General features: G+C 35.2%; 2 protein-coding genes across 2 annotated transcripts in view; one reads left to right on the top strand and one right to left on the bottom strand.

Annotated features, from left to right (window-relative positions):
- Positions 1–24,624, bottom strand: part of LOC149425702 (elongation factor-like GTPase 1) — a 457,452-nt gene that overhangs the window by 19,312 nt on the left and 413,516 nt on the right. Inside the window, exon 11 of the mRNA XM_089644512.1 lies at positions 24,273–24,457. Within this exon, the coding sequence (XP_089500638.1) occupies positions 24,273–24,457 (185 nt within the window). The remainder of the gene's footprint in view (positions 1–24,272; positions 24,458–24,624) is intronic.
- On the top strand, positions 4,447–7,134 carry LOC149425705 (zinc finger BED domain-containing protein 5-like). Its single transcript, XM_089645656.1, has 3 exons — positions 4,447–4,743; positions 4,959–5,087; positions 7,060–7,134. Exons 1-3 carry the CDS (start codon positions 4,447–4,449, stop codon positions 7,132–7,134), a joined length of 501 nt encoding a protein of 166 aa, XP_089501782.1.

Here is a 24,624-nt window from a genome sequence, read left to right as displayed (position 1 = left end):
CTATTATAGTTGAACTAAATATTCCTCTCCCTGCTACCACCCTAAAACCCCAGATAGTCAAAATGTTCAATAAAGTTAACTACGAGGTAGTTAATGATGCTCTCAGAAACAGTGATTGGTCCTCTGTCGTTAATGCACAGGACGTAGATGCTGCAGTGCATCATTTTTATGGTATTATTGATGCCCTGATAGATGATCTGGTTCCAAATAAAGTAATCAAATCAACCAAATTCCCAACATGGTATTCGGCGGCTTTAATTAACATAACTAAAGAAAAATTAAAGTTTTTTCGTGCCTGGAAACGGTACAAGAATCCTCTAGATTACCTATCTTTCTCAATACTTCGCAAAAGACAAAAGAAAATTTCTAGTCATACTCATAACGCCTACATTGCTCGATTGGAATCAGATATACAAAATAATGTTAAAAAAATATGGAATTATGTTAAGACGCAAAGAAAATCTCCCACTATACCAGAACATATGACCTATCATTCGACAACGGCACACGATAGCAAAGAAGTTACAGACTTATTCGCTGATTACTTCTCAACGGTATTTAGAAATGAATTTCCAACACTCAATGTCAATAATAAGGAAGATCCTCTGAACAACACATTAATATCCTCAATTAAAATAAATGAAGAAATCACCTTGAAATACCTTTCAAACATAGATATTAAAAAAGGACCAGGAATTGATAGGCTACCCGGAGTTTTTATACGCAACTGTAGTAAATATATCTGTCTTCCGGTTTGCGCCATCTATAAAAAATCATTGACAGAAGGAACGTTTCCCCTCAAGTAGAAATCAGCAGTTATCACACCCATCTATAAAACCGGTGATAAGCATGACGTTAAAAACTACCGTCCAATTTCCCAACTTCCTATTTTAATCAAAGTTCTAGAAAAAATTGTCTTTGATCAATTATACTCGGCTATTTCCACAATAATTACACCGAATCAGCACGGATTCATGAGAGGTCGGTCAACGACATCCAACCTGACCCTTTTCATTAACTTCTTGCATAGCAAGATGGATGACAAAGAGCAGGTTGATACTATGTATACAGACTTTTCTAAGGCTTTCGATCGCGTAATACACTCAATTCTTTTGAAAAAACTTGTCTTATTTGGTATACACGGTGACCTATTTAGATGGATCAAATCTTACATTAGTAACCGTAATCAAGTAATCTTAATCAACGGCGTCTTCTCAAAATCTATCGAGGTAAAATCTGGTGTCCCCCAAGGGTCCCACCTAGGTCCGCTAATGTTCAACATTTATATAAATGACATTGGATCATGTTTTCAAAATTCCAAATATGTACTTTATGCCGATGACATGAAAATATTCAAAGTTATTCGTTCTCTTTCTGACTGCGAAGCGTTACAGAGTGACCTAGATAGACTTTTCAAGTATTGTAAAGTTAACTGTCTAGATATAAACGTTTCTAAATGTCACACTATGACATTCACCAGAAATAAACTCGTAATTAAGTACTCATATTCACTCAACAATGAACCTGTCATCTCTAAAACGGAATGTAAAGACCTCGGCGTTTACCTTGATAGCAAACTTATATTTAATAAGCACATTGACTCAATCGTTAATAGGTCATATAAAATGCTTGGTTTCGTGCTACGTGTAAGTAAAATATTCAGTAATCCGCGTACAATTGTAATGTTATATTTCGCATTAGTCAGAAGTACACTGGAATATGCATCGCCTATTTGGAATCCGCAATATAAACTTTACATAGATAGTATAGAACGAATCCAAAACAAATTTATAAAATATATTACCCACAGATTCAACAATAATTTTGAGTGTACATTTGAAACTTTGCAGCGAAGACGAGCAGTAGCTGACTCAATATTTATACATAGAATTTTAAACAATGAGATTGACTGTTCTGAACTTTTGTCCCTTATTAACTTTAACATACCTTTGAGACGTACACGACATACAGTGCTATTCCACACGCTAAATTATAAAACAAATGCAGCATCTAATTCGACAATTAACCGAGCTCTTCATACTCTAAATAATATTTGTATTAACTCTAACATTGACATTTTTTCGGATTCACTGCCCAAATTCAAACGTGGCATCATGTCAATAATTTAAAGAATTCAATGCGCATACATACAGAAACACACACACACAAACACTCACACACACAAACACTCACACACACATTACACACGTCACACACACACCTATAAACTACACAAGTCACCTGGTAATTAAGGAATAAACATACCACTTAGCAGACATTACAAGGAAACATATCATAGGTACACAACATGAAGTATCTTATTCCTGTATATTGTTTCATCTCTGTAAATTATGTACTGTTTGTTTCAATTATATAAAATAAAAAAATAAAAAAAATAAAAAATTGTTTCTTTTTCAAAGTTATTATAGGTATTATAATTTCAGTGCAATCTCCGTAATCCGAACTAATTACCGAAAAGTTCGGATTATGGAATGATTTCGGAAAAATCTAAAAAAAGACAACTGTACATACATATTACGTATGTATTTTATTATTAACACATAATATGTTACCACTTTGAAAGATAAATTAAGAAAATAAGAAATCCAAAACTGTACAGCTGCGTGTTTTTTGAAGAATTTCCAATACACACTCTCATTTCTTTGTTTTTTTTTTCATAGAATTTAAATGTTTACATATAGGAAACATATTAAAAAATATATTTTGGAATTAAACTACATATTTTGGCCGGTAACATAAATAAATATGTATGTGTGTCAGTATTTACTTATTTATGACTTTGCTAGGTATTTATTATTCTTTTATAAATACATAGGTATATCTTACCAAATAACTTCACAAAAAAGTAAAAAAATTATACTTTTGTCCATTGGTCGTTACACTGTGGGCCAGTTCGGATTACTGGAACGGTCGGATTACGGAGGTTCGGATTATGGATATTGCACTGTACATACTTCTCTATATTGAAATTTAAATTTTGTATTATTGCTAAAGTGGAACCAGTGAACTTTTACACATGACAGTCGAATGTACGTAGAGATAAATCGCATACAAATTTGTTATTATTATTCATTGTATAATATTTTATTTTAACATTTTTTGTCATGTTACTTTCAAATTTCCTTAAAGTTCCATCATACCAAAACCTTAGGTAACATTCATAACATTCCCCTTCTCACATTAATTTATAATGGCTGTACGACTATGCCTGCCATAAAATATAAGACTATACAATTTAAATTAGACTTTGATTTTTTAATATACAGCTGCTGGACTTTATGTCTTATTTAAATAGATTAATTTTGCCCACAGATGATTGATGCCATGTTCGAATCTAAAAAGAAATGTAGACAGTACAGTGTTGATTATTTGAAGCTTGGCTTTATTCCATCATTGTCGGACAAACAATTGCCTATGTGCCTTTTATGCAACAAAGTTTTGGGAAATGACGCTATGAAACCATCTAAGCTGCAGGATCATTTGAGAAGATGTCACCCTGATAAAACAGATAAAGATTTGAAATACTTTCAAACACTCAAAGATAAACTTCAGAAGAGACCTACGCTGGACAGAATGTTCGCTTCGACGTCATAAAGAAACGATGATGGTTTGCGGGCGTCTTACAATATCTCGCTACTTATAGCAAAATCCGGAAAACCTCATACTATCGGAGAGAAGTTAAATTTGCCAGCCGTTGAAGAGGTTTTAAAAACTGTTTTGCACAAACCTGCATCTGATATCATTAAAATAATTCCCTTAAGCAACAATACTGTTGAAAGACGTATTGATGAAATGAGTTCTGATATTGAAAGGTTCTTGTGTAATTATTTGCAAACGACCCATTTCTCTATACAACTGGACAAGTCAACTTTACCTGGTAATGAAGCATTATTATTGGCATATATTCGTTTTATTATGAATCAAGACATCTACGAAGAACTGTTCTTCGCAAGAACTTTGACAACCGACACTAAAGGTGAATTAATATTTCATGTTTTGAAGGATTACTTAATTGAAAAAGCAATCCCTTTATCAACTATAATGTCAGTAGCTACAGATGGAGCACCTGCCATGGTTGGACGTTATCGTGGATTTATAAGCTATTTAAAACAAAATGTGCCAGGGGTGTTAGCAATACATTGTGTCATCCATCGACAACATTTAGTTGCTAAAAATTTGAGTGTTAGATTACATGAATCTCTTCAATTAGTTATTGATGCAGTAAACCGAATCCAAAGCAACGCGTTGAATACGCGGTTATTTGCGCAGTTGTGTGAAGAAAATGACGAACACTTTCATCAATTACTCCTTCACACTGAAGTACGCTGGCTGTCGAAAGGCTTATTTTTGACAAGATTTTTTGCACTTTATGAGACTATTTTAGAATTTCTAGATACTAAAGATAAAATTTTGAAAGACAATTTAATGAAGTGGAAAACAGACATCGCCTATTTAACAGATTTGTTTACAAAATTTAATATGGTTAATTTGCAGTTACAAGGCGACAGTCTAAATTTGATTAAAACAAAGTCCATCTTATCAGCGTTTCTTGCCAGAGTTAAACTAATGAAGCAAAATATTGGACGGGGCGAATTTTCCCAGTTCCCCAATTTGTCACAGACAAACTGCCAGGAAGACGACGCCGACGTTTCAACCTACGTTCAACATTTAAATGCCCTCTATTCAGATTTTGAAACAAGATTTGAGGATGTTTTGACTATGGTTATTACCATGATAATTAACCACCGTGGATAATTAACCCATATGGTGACATAGAAGAAACGAATGTCATAAAACAAGAGGAACTGACTGAAATAAGTACAAACGAAGAACTTAAGGTTCAGTTTAAGCACGGATATCAGCATTTCTGGCTGCAAAAAAACATACCCGTTACTTATCCCGTATTATGGAATATAGCGAGGAAATTTTAAATTTCCTTTCCATCGTCATACCTAGTGGAAAGGGGGTTCAGCGCTGTTACCAATCTCCTAACGAAAAAAAGAAACAGACTGGACATCATTAGCCGAGGAGACTTAAGATTAAACCTTACAAAATTGACGCCAAATGTTGATAATTTGTTATTAAAGCATCAGGTTCAGCTTTCCACTAAAAACATTTACTTATTGCTTAGTTTATTTTATATGTATAACAGATACAAAATTTTATTTTGAGTAGTTTTAATTTAAATTCAATTAATAAATGTATAAAACTGAAAATGTGTTTTTACTTTAAGTTTTTAACACTAAACTTCACTACAGTTAGAAATTTACAAAAAATCAATATCAGGTAAGTAGGGGGTCTACCAAAAACAGAAAAACATGGCAAGGGGTCTACGACACAAAAAAGTTTGGGAACCTCTGATTTATCCGGTCACCCAAAAAAACATACTGAAACCGAAACCATTCAACTGCACCTAAAACACCACGTAATACCTATATTTATAATTACGTATTTCAGAAAAAACTACTTTTATAATTACTTAATATTATTCACAATACAAATTTTTTATAACATGTAAATTAAATCCACAGAACGGAAGATCCCTGTAAGGATATCATTATCTCTATTTGTTACAAAAAAGGAAGATAATAAAACATTTATTATTATCAATACTAGTTATCTTTAAGAGGAAGCTACAATACAAAAATGTGTATATTCTTGGTGTATCTTATATCGTAGGTAATAGGCATTAAAATCGCTTGACAAACGGAGTCTAGAAACGTTCGATTTCAAGCAAAAAACTGGTTTTTACTTATTTTGTAAATAATTTTATAAGAAAGCAAAAAAGTTAATCAAGTGAAGCAATTACATATAATCTTAGCTATAATACGGTATTATTCCTATTATTTTTAAAGTTGTTTCCTTTTTGCGTTCATACATTTCTATTGAAAAAATATTTTTTGTAGTAGTTTGCATTTATATTTTTAATTGAGTAATTTATTTTTTTATTTGTATTCTACTCAAGCGAAGCGATAGGAAAACCTTCAATTTAACTAAAGCATATTTTTTGGTTTTCATAATGTACACCAATTCGTTATAAAGATTAATCAAAATAGTGATTTGGCATTAAGCTTCGCCTTAACATTTTTACCTGGACTTTTTCTGCCGGGACCAGCACGTTATTTTCGTGATATATTATGTGCGTTTATTTAGTATGCATATGTAAAGTTCAACTGATAAAAAATCTGAAATACCGCTTGGTATTTCAAGTTATAAATCAGCGTTTCCCAAAAGGTGTTCCGCGGAACCCTGGGGTTCCGTAGAAGCATCACAAGGGTTCCGCGTTCCGTCCGGATTGAACGTATGTATTTAACAATAAGGGAGCTAGATCCAGCGCGCTTGACCGCAGTCGCCTCCTCCCGCCACCCGCGACCCGTATCGCCCGCCCACTCGACTCTATGACTGTGACATGAGAGAACGTGTGTGTTCTCGTTCTTTTTTAATTCGTGTGAACTTACAAAGGTGACATTCCAGTGATATTGTTATTCCTGTTCTTATAATCTTGTACGTACGATATCCGTTTTAGGTAAGTATTTTTTTTATTTGTTACCAATTGCAGATAGTGCCAAAACAAATAAAAACGATTTATTCATATTTATGTTATTTTTTTTATTTCAGCCTTAATTAAAAAAATGGATAACTGGCTCAAAACAGGACGCTTACAAAGTGGCATAAGTGCTTCACCAAGTTCATCGTCAGCAAATAATGAAAGTATTTCCGAAGAAGCTATATTGATTTATCCGTAAGTAAATTATACTTACCTAGCAATAGTAATCATTTAGGCCCAGTTCATGAACATATTTTTATTGTGACAACCCTGACAAATTACTTTAATGTAGTATAACTGACGCATGGGTGTTTGACTCTAGCCTTTTAAACAGCAAATGCCATCTAATTTTGATATATATGAATCACGCCCGAAAAAGGGGTCAAATTCCAGACTGTGCCAAAGGAAGATTTGGGGTGGGACTGTTCTTTTTAGCCAACACCAAACTGCATCTTGCCGTCACATTACTAATGTTTTTTATTTCATTCCAGGATATCGTAAATACTGAAGGATATTGTCCTGAGCAGGATAGACAAAAAACACCAACGACTAAAAGGGCTGGGTAATCTCAGGACAACACTACTTCAAAAAAGAGAAAATATGACGAATCTTACTTGTGCTTTGGATTTATTTCTGTAGGAAAGCTTGAGAATCCGGATGGTCAATGCGTTATCTGCAACAAAATCATATGTAATAGCTCTATGGCACCTGCAAAGCTAAAACGACATCTTAATACCAACCACCCGCAATTAAAAGAAAAAAGCTTAGACTTTTTTTAAAGATACAAAGATGCACATAAAATCAGTGTGGCTGCTTTACATAAATATGTTAAAACTGATAACGAGAATGCCACCGAAGCATCATTCCTGTTAAGTTACAGGATTGCTCGTGCTGGCAAACCACACTCGGTTGCAGAGACTTTCTGTATGACAGAAATTGTCAAGTGTGTACTTGGCGAAGACACAGCGAAGAAAGTTGCAGCAGTTCAGAGTTCCAATAATGTCATATCTGATCGAATCCATAAAATATCTGACCACATTGAAGATGAATTGATTTGTAGATTGAAAAAGAGTGAAATGTTTGCAATGCAACTCGACGAAAGTACAGATGTCGCTGGACTATCAATACTGCTTGTTTTCGTAAGATACACCTTCGGGGGATCTATTGAAGAGGATTTGTTTATTTGTGAATGTACATAACATTCATTGGAACAAATGTGTCGATGTATGTAGCGATGGAGCTGCCGCTTTGACTGGCAAAATAAAAGGTACTGTAACAAGAATTAAGAATGTTGCACCTAAATGCAGTAGCAGTCACTGCGTTTTACATCGACATGCCCTTGTCGTAAAAAAAATACCACACGAGGTAAAGAAAGTTCTCGATCAAGCCGTACAAATTGTGAATTACGTTAAATCACGTCCGCTCCAATTGAGACTTTTTTTAAAAGTGTGTGAAGATATAGGAAGTCAGCATTAATCACTTCTTCTTCACACGGAAGTAAGATGGCTTTCCAAAGGAGAAGTATTATCAAGATTGTTTGAATTGCGCAACGAACTAGTGGTATTTTTTTCCAAATAATCGCTTTCTTCATCTTTGAGTGGTCTTGTTCAACTATTGCACGACGAGCAATGGCTAATGAAACTGGCGTATTTGGCAGACATATTTGATAAACTGAATGTAATTTGCAAGTCATTGCAAGGAAGAAACACAAATACTTTTACAGTAAACGACAAAATCTATTCTCTTAGAAAGAAACTCGTCTTCTGTACGTCTTATAGAATGTTTTGAACAGAAACAGTACCAATGTTTTACTCTTTTAAACGAGTTTCTGGAAAAAAATGAGTTGCAAGTAACCTCAGATGTTGAAAAATGCATTTACGATCATTTGATGGCCCTCGAAAAATCTCTGGAAGAGTATTTTCCTGAAAAAAACCTACAGGACATTGACTGGGTACAGAATCCATTCCTAGTTCACAGGACACCGTCGACTCTTACAGCAACAGAGAACGAGGCTTTGATTGATATCATGTGTTCTTCTTCCTTACAACAAAAGTTTAATTCAGAAAAAACTAATCTGGATAAGTTTTGGATTGGACATAAAAACGAATATCCAGAAGTCGTCGAGAAGGCGATCACAGTTTTGTTACCGTTTGTGACCACTTACCGATGTGAAACTGGTTTTTCGGCTTACGTTTACACAAAAAACAAATACAGAAACAGACTGGATGCAGCTCCAGATCTTCGTATTCAGCTGTCTGACATAGAGCCTGATTTCAATGCTATTTTAACAAAAAATGTAAAAAGATATCACTCTTCACATTAAATTAAGTTGTACACAAAACTTTTGACCTTTCTTTTCATGGTAAACATGAAAGTATTCAAACTACAAGTTTATCTTTTTCTTATAAAAATAGGGTTCCGCCTAGAAAAGTATGATCGATAAGGGTTCCGGGGCGAAAAAAAATTGGGAAACGCTGTTATAAATAAACGAATATTTTAGACATTGTTCTTTGACCGGTTACTAAATCATGAAAAGACAGACATTTAAAGGTAGTCCATTTTCAATACCTTTCCATTTTACTAACATTTTACCCACAACAACAGCTCGACCCCAAAGAAGAAACGCATAACGCATTTAACTGAACAATAAAAAACATCTCGTAAATATTGCTGAAAATATGTTCATATTTTTAAATTTACAAACCGACAATTGCCGAAGTCCACGGCTACCGCATTCACGACCGCATTCACACAATATACGTAAGGTAGCATTCTTTTTTGTACAAAAGTAAGAATAAAAAAAAACCGGCTGTAAAGAGATGATAATAAAAAATAACACAGACAACGGGCGCGTAAGCTGGTAGCAGCTACCGTGTGGGTACTGGCCGCAGCTACCGTGTGGGTACTGGCCGCCAGCCAATGGAATTAGTCGGGATTAAGACCGACAACTGGCAAGCTTTTTGGACGGCACGTTCCGTTTTTCCTCTTTTAAAATTAAATTATATAGTACCTACCTACCTATTATTAAACATGATTTTCGCATGCCGATTTTTTAATGGTGGCTGAGATGTCGCAATCTGCGAACACTCAAGTTTTATGAAAGAATTTTAAATTGGGGTCTTTGGGACATTCGATGTTCCTAATTGTTTTGTTTTGTTAGTGGAATACTGTCTTACATCCTACATACACACAAATTATAAACAGCCGTACTAATAAACGTGGTTTAAAGTTTATACAGTTACTTATAAACCGTGTATGTAAAATCCTTACAAATAAACTAAAATTAACTAAACTGGAAGAGGGTAGTTTATTTGATGTGGACCTACCTATACGTCAAATTTTCAACGAATTTCGGAACGTTTTTAAGGTATGTATTTTAAATGTGCTGTATATTTCTTCTTTTGAAGAAGTCATACAACAAATGGTACCATTTTATACTAAAACTAAACTTGATAAAATTATATTTATATAATTGCACGTTTTAGATTTTTGTATTTGAAAATGTACATGGTTTTCCAATAAGAGGTGTGATTTTGAATAGCTTGCTATTTCGGTAGATGTTACTTTTGAAGCTGTCATTTTTTTACATTTGACAAGTAGAAACTACGCTATTTATGAAAATGGAATGATATCTACACTCTTCAACAACGCATTGAAATTATTAAAATTCACTTGAGTGAATCAAATGCAAATCATCTTGAGTGATGAGGCCCATTTCCACCTCGGTGGCTTCGTCAACAAGCAAAATTGTCGCATCTGGGGCTCGGAAAAACCCAAGAGTTATTGTTGAAAAGCCTCTCTATCCTCAACGTGTGACTGTTTGGTGCGGTTTATGGTCCGGCGGAGTCATTGGATCTTACTTTTTCGAAAATGAGGCTGGAGCAACAGTTACGGTGAATGGATTGCGCTATCCAGAGATGATTAATGATTTTTTATAGCCGGAATTGGATGGTATTGATCTGGTCAACGTTTACTTTCAACAAGACGGCGCTACGTGCCACAGAAGCAACGAAACCATTGATCTTTTACGATTGAATATCAAAATAACACCTCTTATTGGAAAACCCCGTATATCAATTTATTATTGAAACATGAAAAAAGGTGAAAACGTGTCCAAATGTCGAAAAACTTTACAGAATACGAAATTTACACAACACATTCCTTTAATTTGGGGAACCTGCAAGAGAATTGTAACTTCACTTTTTATCTTGTTTTTCCCGGCTGTATGAAACGTTGGCTAAAGAAGGAGGTAGCGCAACACGGAATAATAAATACCCCAAAATAAATTATAGTAAATTTACACAACACATTCCTTTAATTTGGGGAACCTGCAAGAGAATTGTAACTTCACTTTTTATCTTGTTTTTCCCGGCTGTATGAAACGTTGGCTAAAGAAGGAGGTAGCGCAACACGGAATAATAAATACCCCAAAATAAATTATAGTAAATTTACACAACACATTCCTTTAATTTGGGGAACCTGCAAGAGAATTGTAACTTCACTTTTTATCTTGTTTTTCCCGGCTGTATGAAACGTTGGCTAAAGAAGGAGGTAGCGCAACACGGAATAATAAATACCCCAAAATAAATTATAGTAAATTTACACAACACATTCCTTTAATTTGGGGAACCTGCAAGAGAATTGTAACTTCACTTTTTATCTTGTTTTTCCCGGCTGTATGAAACGTTGGCTAAAGAAGGAGGTAGCGCAACACGGAATAATAAATACCCCAAAATAAATTATAGTAAATTTACACAACACATTCCTTTAATTTGGGGAACCTGCAAGAGAATTGTAACTTCACTTTTTATCTTGTTTTTCCCGGCTGTATGAAACGTTGGCTAAAGAAGGAGGTAGCGCAACACGGAATAATAAATACCCCAAAATAAATTATAGTAAATTTACACAACACATTCCTTTAATTTGGGGAACCTGCAAGAGAATTGTAACTTCACTTTTTATCTTGTTTTTCCCGGCTGTATGAAACGTTGGCTAAAGAAGGAGGTAGCGCAACACGGAATAATAATTACCCCAAAATAAATTATAGTAAATTTACACAACACATTCCTTTAATTTGGGGAACCTGCAAGAGAATTGTAACTTCACTTTTTATCTTGTTTTTCCCGGCTGTATGAAACGTTGGCTAAAGAAGGAGGTAGCGCAACACGGAATAATAAATACCCCAAAATAAATTATAGTAAATTTACACAACACATTCCTTTAATTTGGGGAACCTGCAAGAGAATTGTAACTTCACTTTTTATCTTGTTTTTCCCGGCTGTATGAAACGTTGGCTAAAGAAGGAGGTAGCGCAACACGGAATAATAAATACCCCAAAATAAATTATAGTAAATTTACACAACACATTCCTTTAATTTGGGGAACCTGCAAGAGAATTGTAACTTCACTTTTTATCTTGTTTTTCCCGGCTGTATGAAACGTTGGCTAAAGAAGGAGGTAGCGCAACACGGAATAATAATTACCCCAAAATAAATTATAGTAAATTTACACAACACATTCCTTTAATTTGGGGAACCTGCAAGAGAATTGTAACTTCACTTTTTATCTTGTTTTTCCCGGCTGTATGAAACGTTGGCTAAAGAAGGAGGTAGCGCAACACGGAATAATAAATACCCCAAAATAAATTATAGTAAATTTACACAACACATTCCTTTAATTTGGGGAACCTGCAAGAGAATTGTAACTTCACTTTTTATCTTGTTTTTCCCGGCTGTATGAAACGTTGGCTAAAGAAGGAGGTAGCGCAACACGGAATAATAATTACCCCAAAATAAATTATAGTAAATTTACTTACGATTCCCAAATAACCAAAAAAATTACATTTTGAATTCGTCGTACACTTACACATGCATACGGCATTTATGTTAATAAAAAAATCACTTTCATTGAATTCTTATTAAACTAGTGCGGTAATAGCCAGTCTGCCAAAATGCGACGTTGCCAGTTCTTTCGCAGCACAGATAAAGATATTTTTATTAGTAAGAATTCAAAACAGAGCTTGAACGGTATTTATTCAATCTTTACCTGAAACACCTTTTGATTGTTGGAGAGTGTTTTTTATCAGTAAGAATGAAAATATCTAATTTAGCATCGTAGTACTGAACAGATAAAACCAGAAGTGTAATCTAAGCCGATTTGAAAGAAAACTGATGTCACCTATTTACATAAGAACTTTAGAATCCTAGGCCCATCGCACACAGGGATATTCAAAAGCTACGCGACTGCGATACAACCAAATCGGATACTGATATGTTAGGCTTTGATGCTGGTCTCGGTACACGGCGCTACCCGAGTTATAGTGTACCTACTTGACTATTTTTTCACCTATAGCCGTGGGGTTTATACGCTGTGTATTTACTGTAGCGATGATAAGAAGATTAAAAAATGAACTAAAATAAAATGTTGGGTTCACCCATACAACTCTAGGGAATTCGTGGCCGCCAAGGAACTACATTTGAATGATGACAGATTATTTCATGCTTTCTATAGATTATTCTTATTTAAATTCGGTACAGTACATTTTTCCACCTCCAGAACAAATTTAGCATTGAAATAATGTTCGGACGCCATTTTGTCAAACGACTATCAGTAGATGCGCATGCGAAGTAAGAACATTGAACATCGACGGTGAACGCGAACATAATCAAATGTGACGGGAGTTGAGGCAATCGGAGCAAGTCAAGATTCAATTCTTAGAAAGAAACTAGCCGACATGTACCCGGCGTTGCTCGATTTGTTTTTACGTTCTATAATTACAATATGCATTATATATTAATATATATCCTGGCCGGATTTCTCAGCGAACCTAACCTTATTCACTCGTGTTCCGACGCGCTCGCTGTGCGTGGGCAATGACCGCCTCACCTACGCAACACCGATAGAAGAAAACTATGTAAGCTTGACCTTTATACCCCTCCCCCCTACTCATGTGCTTTCGTTAACTCATTGCCGATTTCGTAACTTAAATTCAGAGGGAGAGATCACAATAAGATAGGATTTTTACTATGTACCCGTAATGTTTACTATGTCCCCTATGTATAAGATGTATTATTTATGGTGACCCCTTTTGCGTGTTGTGACGTAGCCCTTTGCTATAATATAACATTGAAACTCTTTTGTCTTTACTGAATCCATGTCACGCTCTGAATGATGTAGCAGAAGATGATTGCTGACCCCACGCTTTGAGTGAGACTCGACAGACTGACAGACTCGGACAGACCGTGTGTCCATTTACAATACACATGTAACATTAACTACATATAGATGATACGAAACACTGAAAGAAAAAATAATAGAAATAACAAGTTATAAATAGTGATTTTTGGCATTGACATGCCTCTTGAATTCTTCAGGGCTACTATTTAAAATATCAATAGTCTTGGAGGCGTTGTTAAACATCGCCATACCTCGTGTCATGCTATGCCGAGCCAGTACGTCCGTTCTGCCACGTGGGATACAGAGCAGATCACGGTGCCGTCCCTTGGTTGTAGTTGTTCGCTACGAACAACTTATAGCATTCCAGAAGGTATGGGCTATCTATTAAATTATTAAGAATTTTGTACGCCGTTACTGCAAGGGCCCCACTCCTCCTCGAGTGGCCATCATGCCTTTATAAGAGCTGGTACGAGGTAATGTATCAGGGACAAAACCCCTGACGTCAACTATGTCGATCGACTTACATTCTAAATCCTACGTACATCACACTGGAATATTGCATTACCACCACAGACATAGGAATTAATAGACGAGAAGATAATGGCGAGGGGTAAAATCAACTGTTGAAGAACGAAGGGAGTAAGGCTGACTGTGATTCGTCAATAAATCAATCTGACAGTAAATAGGCATCTCGCATTATAATATCACCATTCAGTTCTTAAAAGTAAAATCTGCTTTTGAATGAATAGACATTTCTACATGGGAGCGCAAATTACTCGCCACGTTATGAACTAATTTGCGAAGTCCAAATTCGGCAAAGTAAGGCAGCTTCTATTTTCAGAGTCGTAGTTAGTTTCAGAGTATTTAGTTAAGACACTTTTACAAATGTCTCATAATTTACTTACCCCAGTAAACAACGATGAGCACACTTGAGAATCGCTACATTGTGATGTGATAGTATATGTTTCTAAAACTGATCCATATAATACGGTGTGAATAAGCTTAAAATAAAGTAAAATAATGCTTACTTATGGAATGTAATACGACAATTGGGTTTATTCTCTTTTTCACATCTATTTTTACAAGTTTTCATATCACAAGTCAACATTTTGCCGTGTTATTTCGTAAAATGAACCGATGATGCCTCGACCATAGTTCGCACAAGAATGATGACGTCACGTTTTCAAATTTCACTTGAGGCCATACGCGAGCACAGCCGGCTCAATGGAACCGGTATGGGGAGTGGGGATAATACGCTTTTAATCACTTAGGGCAGGTCTACTAATATTCATATGTCTATGATTACCACCCATCGTGTATTGCACGGAAACGGGGGCCTGTATTATTGCATTGAAACGGGGGAATTACTACTTATATTGCAATATATGCACGGTATCCGGAAACTCGTAGTAGAAGCGGGAAACAGGAGAATCTACACCACATCGAGAACCCAAATAAACATTTTTGATTTAATCATTTTCACAAAAAAAAGAAAAACAATACATATTTTTAACAATATTTTACAACAATATTTTTCGGCTATTTCAGGGTTAAATTTTTTTCGTTATTCGATGTCGACGCGACTCATACTCACAATATGTACCGATGTTCCATTTTCCAATTCAAAAACACAAAAACGTCACAAAATTGTTCAAAATGTTTATCGTTAACTTTCAAGCACAGTTGAGTCCGTCTTATGATTGATTCTTGCACTCTTTGAATCATGTCTGAGTTAAGTTTTACCTCGTCGAAGGTATCGATGATACGCAGTCTTAAAGTATCAACATTGGGACATTCTGTCATGTAGCCTTTTCCTCTCCTGTTCTTTTATGAAGCTCCACCAAAAAAGTCCATTGGAGTCAGATCAGGTGACCTCGCTGGCCATGCGGTAGATTCAGCAAGTTCTATCCAGCGGCCCTGGAACTCTTCATCGAGGAATCTTCGTCTAATAAATGTCTAAATTTCACTAATAATATTCACAATTCACCAAAAACGCACTATGCTTTTATGTTTAAATTAACGCGAAGAGTTCTTAAAGCAAACTGAAAAAATAAACATTGCATAGACATTGTAAACTGACCTGCTGACAATTCCCAGAACTAGGACATTTCCTTTTAAGTACAGTACTGTTCAATTTATGCCGAACGCTAGGATTATTATTATTTAATTTATTTTAACGCTCCAAATTCGCAGTCCCGCCGTTTTGAACTAACTTACAACAAAGTGACTTAAGTTTTTTTTTTTAATTAACTTCTGCTGTCTATTCACTCGTTTTTACACTTTTAATCGAAACAATAACTCAAAACAAAACAAGACAACAATACAATCAGTAACCAACTTTCTAGTTCAAATACAGTGCAACTTAATTTTGTCCAATAAGTTATCACTTACACTTAGGCGGCCTTTACACTCCGAGGTTAAATGTACGGCTTTTGTAAGTTTTTGATAACTTACTCATGAGTGCGTTTAAATTAGAGTGCAACTTATGGAAATTAATAGTTTTTCGGAAGTTTAACTTATGGAAGCGCTCACTGAGACCATTACACCTGAAATTTTACTCTCTCCAAGATGGCTTCATGTCAACGTGTTGCCGTTAACTTTGACAGACTATCTGTCAGATCTTATAAAAAGTCGACTAACTAACTTATATATTCCCTTACTATATCTTAGTCTCCTGCAAACGTTTTGTCGCAAAACAGCAACATTTACACAAAAAAAACGAAATTTTGGTGCGTAAACATACTAATTTCTTCTGCAAAAGGCGTAAAACATTTCTTGTGTGTTTTTATGTAGGTATGATTGTTGCAGAGTCAATAAGTTAGTTATTGCGAAAACCAATCAAAATGAGGGATACCTACCAATTTTCGGAAAGCTATTATTTTACCACTTGAAAAATAAACGTGACGCCAATATTTATTGGGAACTTTGAAAGCTGATCCGTTAGTGCGTAAGTGACTAGAAATATTATCATGAAATAAATCGATGTAATTTTAGATTCTCAGGTCCAAAAGTTTTCTGGGGCAGTATGTTGTGTTGCGCTTTATATTTCTTTAGCTAAAGTTTCGGACAGCATTGTAGTGATCATCATCAGGGCAGATATGCAGATTGTAGTGACACGTGTCACGATATAAAAATCTTTTGGAAGATAGATTAGCTGTTGAACATACGGAGTAGTCGTAGTAGGTTACGAAGTAGTGGGAAGTAGTAGGTTGGCTAACTAACTAACCATCACGCCGTTTCCCGCAGGGGTAGGCAGAGAGGACGGACCGCCAAACAACTCGGTCTTGGCACACACTCCTTGCCTCATTCACATTCATACATCGTCTCATACATACTCTTCTATTGTTCTGACTCTTGACATGGCCCAGTTTTCAAAAAGATAACGCACCTTACCACGAATCAAAGACGGGTCTTTATATTTTCAATTATAGCAATATCACCTGCTTGGAACGAAATTCTTGTCCTTGAAATTCCTGAAATTGTCTGGGCAATTTGTAAGGAAACAATTGAAAAAAATCGTTTATTCCGTTTCCAAATGAGTTAAAGATGTTATTAAAGCCAATGTTGGACATATTTCATATTAGTTAATGTACTTTATACAAAGAAATATGTTCCCACACGTTTTTTATTACATTATTAAAAAAAAATAATACCCTTGTTCACGTTGGTTCGAGCACTACTGTATTTTTGTCATGTTCGTTGACTAACGCAAAAGTCATGTTTTAGCAAACTACCGTCCGTCTCTCTTTCATATGTTAATAGAACCCAAAATAATAGAGAAAGCTATATTTAGCGAGTATGTCAGATATACGTACGATATTAGAAGAACAGCTGTTTTTAACCCAGCAGAAAAGAAATATTTTATGATTACATCGGATGAAACGAAGGGTGATTTCAAAATAATGCTTTAAATCCCGGATTCTTTATTTGTTTTACCTTTAAATAGTTTTAATTAGTTAGGTACTTTGATCTTCAGTAATAATTTGATCAAAAAGAATCAACTTCTGACTCGATTTAATCGAAAACGAAAGTTTAAATAAAAAAAAATTGTACTACAAAATCGACTCCAAATATGATGTAGATTCACGAGGTTTCTCGCTTGTACTACGAGTTTCCGGACACCGTGTATAAAAAACTTCCGGCAGAAATAATCTAAATGGTAGTAAAAATCAAATCAAAATCTGTTGCATAGGTTAGAAGAACTAAGCGCATAAACAGACAGTCGCATATATCGACTTTATTTTATTATAATAGAGAAGAGATAGAGAAGATACAAAATTGTATGGAAAATAAGGTTGAGAAATGCGTCTGTCAGTAGGGGCGTAAAAGCTTGGGTATCCAGACAAGAAAAGTTCCGTTAAAAGTTGTAAATAAAGTATGAAAAATAATAATCCTTTTGGTCCAGTTGTGAACGAAATCATAAAAGTCAAAAGCAGGAATTTTACTTCATACGTATATCTGATATATAACTTTGCCAAGGGAACGGTCGTAAAATGTCCAAAAAAACCATAATGTAGGTCTCCGAGTGATTAAACACTGCGGGAGTGTGTCGGAATTATAATACGATATTCCATAGAAACATGGCACATTCAAATATGGAGGAAGAAATATAATTTATTCGTTTTGAAGCTTTCAGAATTTCACACAGCTTTTTTGAAAATCTAACGCGCCGTAGCGAAATGAAGAATGAACATGCTTAAATATTGATTAAAAAATGTTAGATGTTCTTTTGTCGAAAATAATAATACTTGGCTAACTTTTATGGAGAAAAGTTTCTGAAATATTACTTCAAAGGCACTTTAAAAGGATAACAAAACACGTGGTTAATTTAGTTACCTACATAGAAACGTAAATAGCATAGATTAAACAATCTTTGCGGAATCCAAAATACTCGCTAAAACGATGTGTGTATCGCCGTCCCGGGAACCATTCATCTGGTAACCGACAAGTTTGTCACAGGTCGCCCCAAGAGGCAAGCTATGGCCGGTGACTTGGGGCGACGGTGGCCGGACTCTCTCGGAAAGTTCATCATTCCTGGACACACTGACCACCATAACCCTCAAAGATTTTTCTTTCCCAGAACTTCCTCCACTTCCTTTACTTTAAATCCCTCTCACACAGCATCCCCAAAGATAAAACCTTCATGGCTTCCTGCGTGGAGTTAGTCCCAACTACTCCCAAACGTCAGGAGCCAGTGAGTCTATGGCATCTCCAATTGTGGTATGTCGTGAGGCTGTATGTAGTGGAGAAGGGAAGAGGAAGGTGGGAAAGTACCTGGTTATTCAGATCTGGTCACCAAACACGCCTAAAACCTTTTCAAGCAACGATTCACTTCCGAATTGCAGTCTTGTACCCGGGCGATACTGAGAGTGTATTCCATTTTTAAGTGATAATTGATAAAGATAACGTACTTTGGACGGTAATCCCGACTAAAATTAAAGTTCAAGATAATGATCTGAGGATTTAGGGCGGAGACGCTGGAGGCTGGCGATACAATAACTGATGATGTTTTATATAACACCATATCGCTCGCCATACAATGACTGATGATGTTTTATAAGGGTGGGCGTGAAACACAAAAAATTCGTCCGGTGAGTTGTAAAGTATACAATAAAAATTATTAATTTTAATTTTTAAATGGGAAATTGCCATTTCAAGCAATGTTTCAACTCTAAATGGTGATCTTACACCAGAGCGATACTGTGAGTATCTTCCACTATGTTATTATTAAATATGTTATTTTAAAGGAAAATTTGTGAAATAACACAAATTAATCAAATAACATTTGCTAGTGCATGGCGGGATTCGAACCCGTGACCTCCAGCTTGCTAATCGAGAGCCTTACCCCTCGACCGCGGAGGCCGTCATAGCCTTTATTTATGTAGTTAGTTATAGAGTGAAATATTTACATTTCTTTAACAATGAAAAACAATAATATATGTATATTATTCCAAATCAGCGATTGAATGTATTTTTTAAAGTAACAATGTTTTTCACTGGAGTTCCTTATTACAAAGTGATTTCATTTTACGAAAATATAGAGATAACACACATATCTGATAGATATTCTTCGAAGATATAAAAATTATTGAAAATTCCAGAAAATTTGTTACTGAATGTAATCCCAATGATTTGAAATTGTGATCATCCAAGGATAGTAAAATATGAGTAGTGAATGGGTACTGGAATCTAATTTATAATAGGCAAAAGGAATGGGTATTAAATATGAACCTAAACCACTTAATTCTATACCATTAAGCAGACTTTGATTACATGTCCAATGGAGTCCCGGCGCAGAATTGGTGTTTGCTTTTTTGGTCTCTTTTGGCCCAGCAGACCGTCATTATCTACAAACTAATTTATTTTCGTAAACATCGGCTACCGGACATTAATTATACCTGCGAGCCCGACCGAAAGACAATGAACGTTCCGTGGCCGTGGTACAGGACTAAAGGCGTATTTGGTAGCCGGGCTGATGAGATACAATCTTCAATCAAATGGGGAATTAGGGGTATTAAATTATTAAGAATAGAGGTGGAGGACGCCCACTGGAATATTAAAAATAATAAGTTGGAGGTATAACGGATGGAGAATTTGACATTGTGAAGAAAGGGGACAGATTATTATCCCCTTCGTTCTTCATTTTAACTTAACCAGTGTTCTTTTCTATATCCGTCAGGATGTTATTAATATTAATTATTATTTGTTAAGCCTTCGCTGGCGTTAATGATGGTAAAAAATAAAAGGTGAAATGAATACACCCATCTTCATAAAACATTAGGTGTGTTGTGGGAGGTAGTGTAAAGCCTCGTGTAAAAGCGACTGGATTCATTAAATCCAATTTGATTATTCTTCGTCATTTTTTTGTTCTAACTAACAGCCAAATTTCAAAATACGAGTTTATGGCCGAAAATCTGTTTATTTGTCTCAGAAAAAACTATCTTAAGTTGGCCTCTGACGTCATAAAATTAGCACAACTCTGAATGTCTTAATTAAAGAAATCATGTCAAGGCAACTATTCTGAGCTCGAGAATTTCGCACCCCAAGAATTTATTATTCGACGTTAATTGCACCATATGTATATATCCTAAGAATTTACTATTCGACGTCAACTACACCATATGCATATACCCCAAGAATTACTCCCTGTCGAAAAAGAAAAGACGTCAAAGTAATTGTTTATTCAATTTTTTTTTAAATTGTTGAACGGGAAAAAGGTACAGAAGAAAAAACCTGAGAGAAATCTTTTAATTTATAAATCGAATTAAAGGATTGAAATATTAAAACGAACAACATATTACAGGTAGAAAGCGGAGGTAGATCAAAATTCATAAAGCCCAGTGGAAAAGAAAACACGCTTGACAGGAAATTGGAAAGCATGATTGGTGGAGTAGAATTAAGACTGAGTCCAGTTAATCTCTCCCTGAGCCCAGCGCTTCTGTCAACTTCATCTTCTCCGACTACTCCTTCTCCTACCTTCCGAAAAGAAAACATAAAAACATTTAAAATTAAATTAAGAAAATATGTGATTGATTCATTTTAAATGTGTTACCATAATTATATGTATATAAGGATTGTATTAGGACATAGATAACTATGTACCTACTTAAAATAACACAATAAACAATAATAAACAATAAACAATAAACCTTCCACCTTCAACAAATACACGAGAGTACAAAACATATATGATCATAGGCACAAAAATAAAACACGTATGGTATTCAAAGTTAATAAAAATATACATTTCTTAGAAAATAGGCATTACTCATTCATAAAATCTGCTTGTGGTTTTGACCAACAATCATTATTAAATTCATAAAAGTCGCGTAATTATAGACTATAGACGCTGCTGTAACTTCCGTCGACAAAGGAGAAGCGCAACAAATCTAGAATAAAATGAAGCAGATCATAAACGTATTATAATAGACTTGATTCATCGGTGTGAAGTGGCACAGGATTATTATTTCTAAGAAGTGAAATATCTGTTGCTTTAAGTTCTATTATTTGAGAGAGAATAGAAGAATTCGCATAGGAATTACGCTGTACCATTGCCATTTTGCAAAAAATAACAATTTATTAAAGTCGTTTAATAAATTTACTTTTACAATGCATTTTTATGATTTGAGATTTTCACGACCAAAAGTATTTTAGTGTTTTATTTTTGGGGTATTATGCCGCGTTGCGCTACCTCCTTCTTTAACCAACGTTCACACATTTGCCCTAATGATGGACACTGTTATGCTGCCTAAAGAAGGAGGTAATGCAACACGGCATAATAATCCTTTTTTTGTTTAATTGTCTAAAGGGCTTTTACACACAACGCAGTACCTACATCTTTTTCTAAAATATACAATGAAAGCATTTAGGTAACATAACTTATAAGAGCTCAACAAAATATAGGTAACGTAAAATAAAAAAAGTGATATAAAAAAAAATCTATCAATATCCTCGTAATCCTAATAAATACGTATAAAATTGTTGTTAACTAGGATAACTAGATATATACTAGGTAGAAATAGTTGGCACTTAGGCGTTCGAAGTTTGCAGACTTTAACTTATTGTCATATACATCCATATCATTTAAATATTTGTTACCAAGACTATGCAAACGTCGTAATGGGGAATGCAAACTATAGTTGAATGAGATATATATATATATACATATATATATATGTGGAAGGAATTCAAATTTACAATGTTAGCATTATAACATTCACACTTTAGCAGGCGTGCGCGATGAATTTAAACGGTTTCACAGCGATAAATTGCTTGTGATTTACTATCGAGATGATTTTGCGAACGCTGACGGAGAAGTATCATTTAACTTAGTGGAGCTAATGATTAGTTAATTCATTAATTTTCTACACCTACATTAGATACTAGGTACATTTTAAAAGTGAACTGCACTGTTGGCAATTCAGTCACGAGCCGCCTCTGATCATGCGCATTTATTGCATATCCACTATCATGCTTCATCTTATTTGTTTTATATTTATATTAGTCTTATTTATACACGGTTGTTTCTTCATACATTTAGAAATTCTTTATTTATCCCAATTAATCGCGGCGACCAAAAAACTAGTGAAAATTGCTTAGACGCATGTGGGTTGAAGACGATGAGTTTTATTTTTACGAGTGAACAATTGCGCGACTAGTCCAGGCATAAAACATATTAGGTAGGTTTATTGTTTCGACGTTTTGGTAGTAATAAGATATATGTATGTATGTTCAAAGTCACTTGTTTAAAGAGTAACAATACATTTTAGGGATTAAAATTTGGATTCTGAAATTTTATGAGTTAAAATTATATTTTATGAAAGGTTATGCCTAAAAAGACTGATATTTCGTCAGAAATCGAAAGAAAACCTGAAACTTAGTTACGACCCTGAAATATACTCGTAGACAAAATGTCTTCCCTTAGTAATACAATAAATTCAAAAATGATTTACCGTGTTCATAAAATAAGTAACTCAAATTTTAGATTCAAAATAAAGCTCGGATATTGGTGCAGAAGAAATACCTACTAAATAAGTGAATCACACGGTACACTTTGGCAAATGGAAATAGACTATGCCAACTCTAATGCCGTGTCTCGTATCGGAATGCGAAAGCTGCAAAAAAAACTGCGCTTGTCAAAGGAAATTATTGCCTGACATCAGGAGAAGGACAGGTGTTGAGAAGAGTCATTGTCAGGCGAGACAGAGCGAGCAGCGGGATGGGCTGTGCGGTGCAACAAGCTGGGACGGCAGACAAAGTTAGAACTATCAATCACCCTGATAGAGGATGCGGGTACAATGGACCATCGCCAGTGATCTGCGCCATTCACTGATTTTTTTTCATATTTTGTCGGAAATTTGATCTGAAAGCCGAATGTTTTGATAGTGAAGTTGGGAGCTAAATGAAATTGTAATGATTGTTTTGAAGTCATGATGGCCATTTTTGAAGCATTTATGTAGAGTTCAAATATTTTAGAACAGTAGAGGAGGCAGTTTATGGGTTCTAAACCAACTAGTAGGCTATATCTGATAAGAGTTCAGTTCCGCTGTTTTGATCCAGGCTCCAGTTTGCAGAGTGAAGATTGGCGGATATTAGGCATAGGCAAATATTAGAAAATAATAAAGGCAGAATTAAACTGTATTGATGTTTGCTTAGTCACGTCCGTGTAATGATATTTAAAAAATAGGAATAGGAACCAAGATTCTTCTGATGCCTTTGTATTACTTCGAACGGCTGTAGAAAGTGCGAGGTTCGCACACAGATGTCGCGGGTTAATCAATCCTACATCATTGCATAAGTAACATTTTCTCTTTTCAATGATGGATAAAAGTAGAAAAAATTAAAATGTTGTCAGGTTATTCAAAACCTGGAGTGTTGGTTTTCCATTCAAAAATTGGACTGCTGAAACCAAGAAGTTTGAAGACATTGAGTACCTGTAATGTTCTGTTTTTAGACTTTGGATCTCACTGCCTCTTGCTCTGATGAAATGGGGAGGAAGGATATCTATTGTTATTCATAATATATTTACCTCAAAATGACTGAACACCAACTGCATGGTGGCAAGTCCCGACGTCTGCTTTCTCAACTCGTCAGTGAGTCTGAAGGACTCCAGGACCGGCAGAAGAGCTACCACGGAGAAGCTGGAAGACAGACGATCAGCCTCTTCGGTCAGGAGCCTCCCGTGGCGTCTGCGCAGCACCGAGTACATGGGGCCTGCAAGAAGAAAACGTTTCATTAATGAGATGTTAGAAGTTGTATTGTAGGTTCCCGGCGATAAGGGTTACCCAACCGCACACAGAATTTTGTGGTTTGAGAGGCAGAATCAAGTGGGATAGGTAGGTGGAAAAGTATGTATAGGAATATTCAGATGTGATCATTTC

Source organism: Hesperophylax consimilis, chromosome 2 (assembly GCF_061612785.1).
Source record: "Hesperophylax consimilis isolate HC1 chromosome 2, BYU_Hcon_1.0, whole genome shotgun sequence".
In the NCBI taxonomy this organism is placed as follows: Eukaryota; Metazoa; Arthropoda; class Insecta; order Trichoptera; family Limnephilidae; genus Hesperophylax; species Hesperophylax consimilis.
This window is presented reverse-complemented; position numbering and strand designations above follow the sequence as displayed.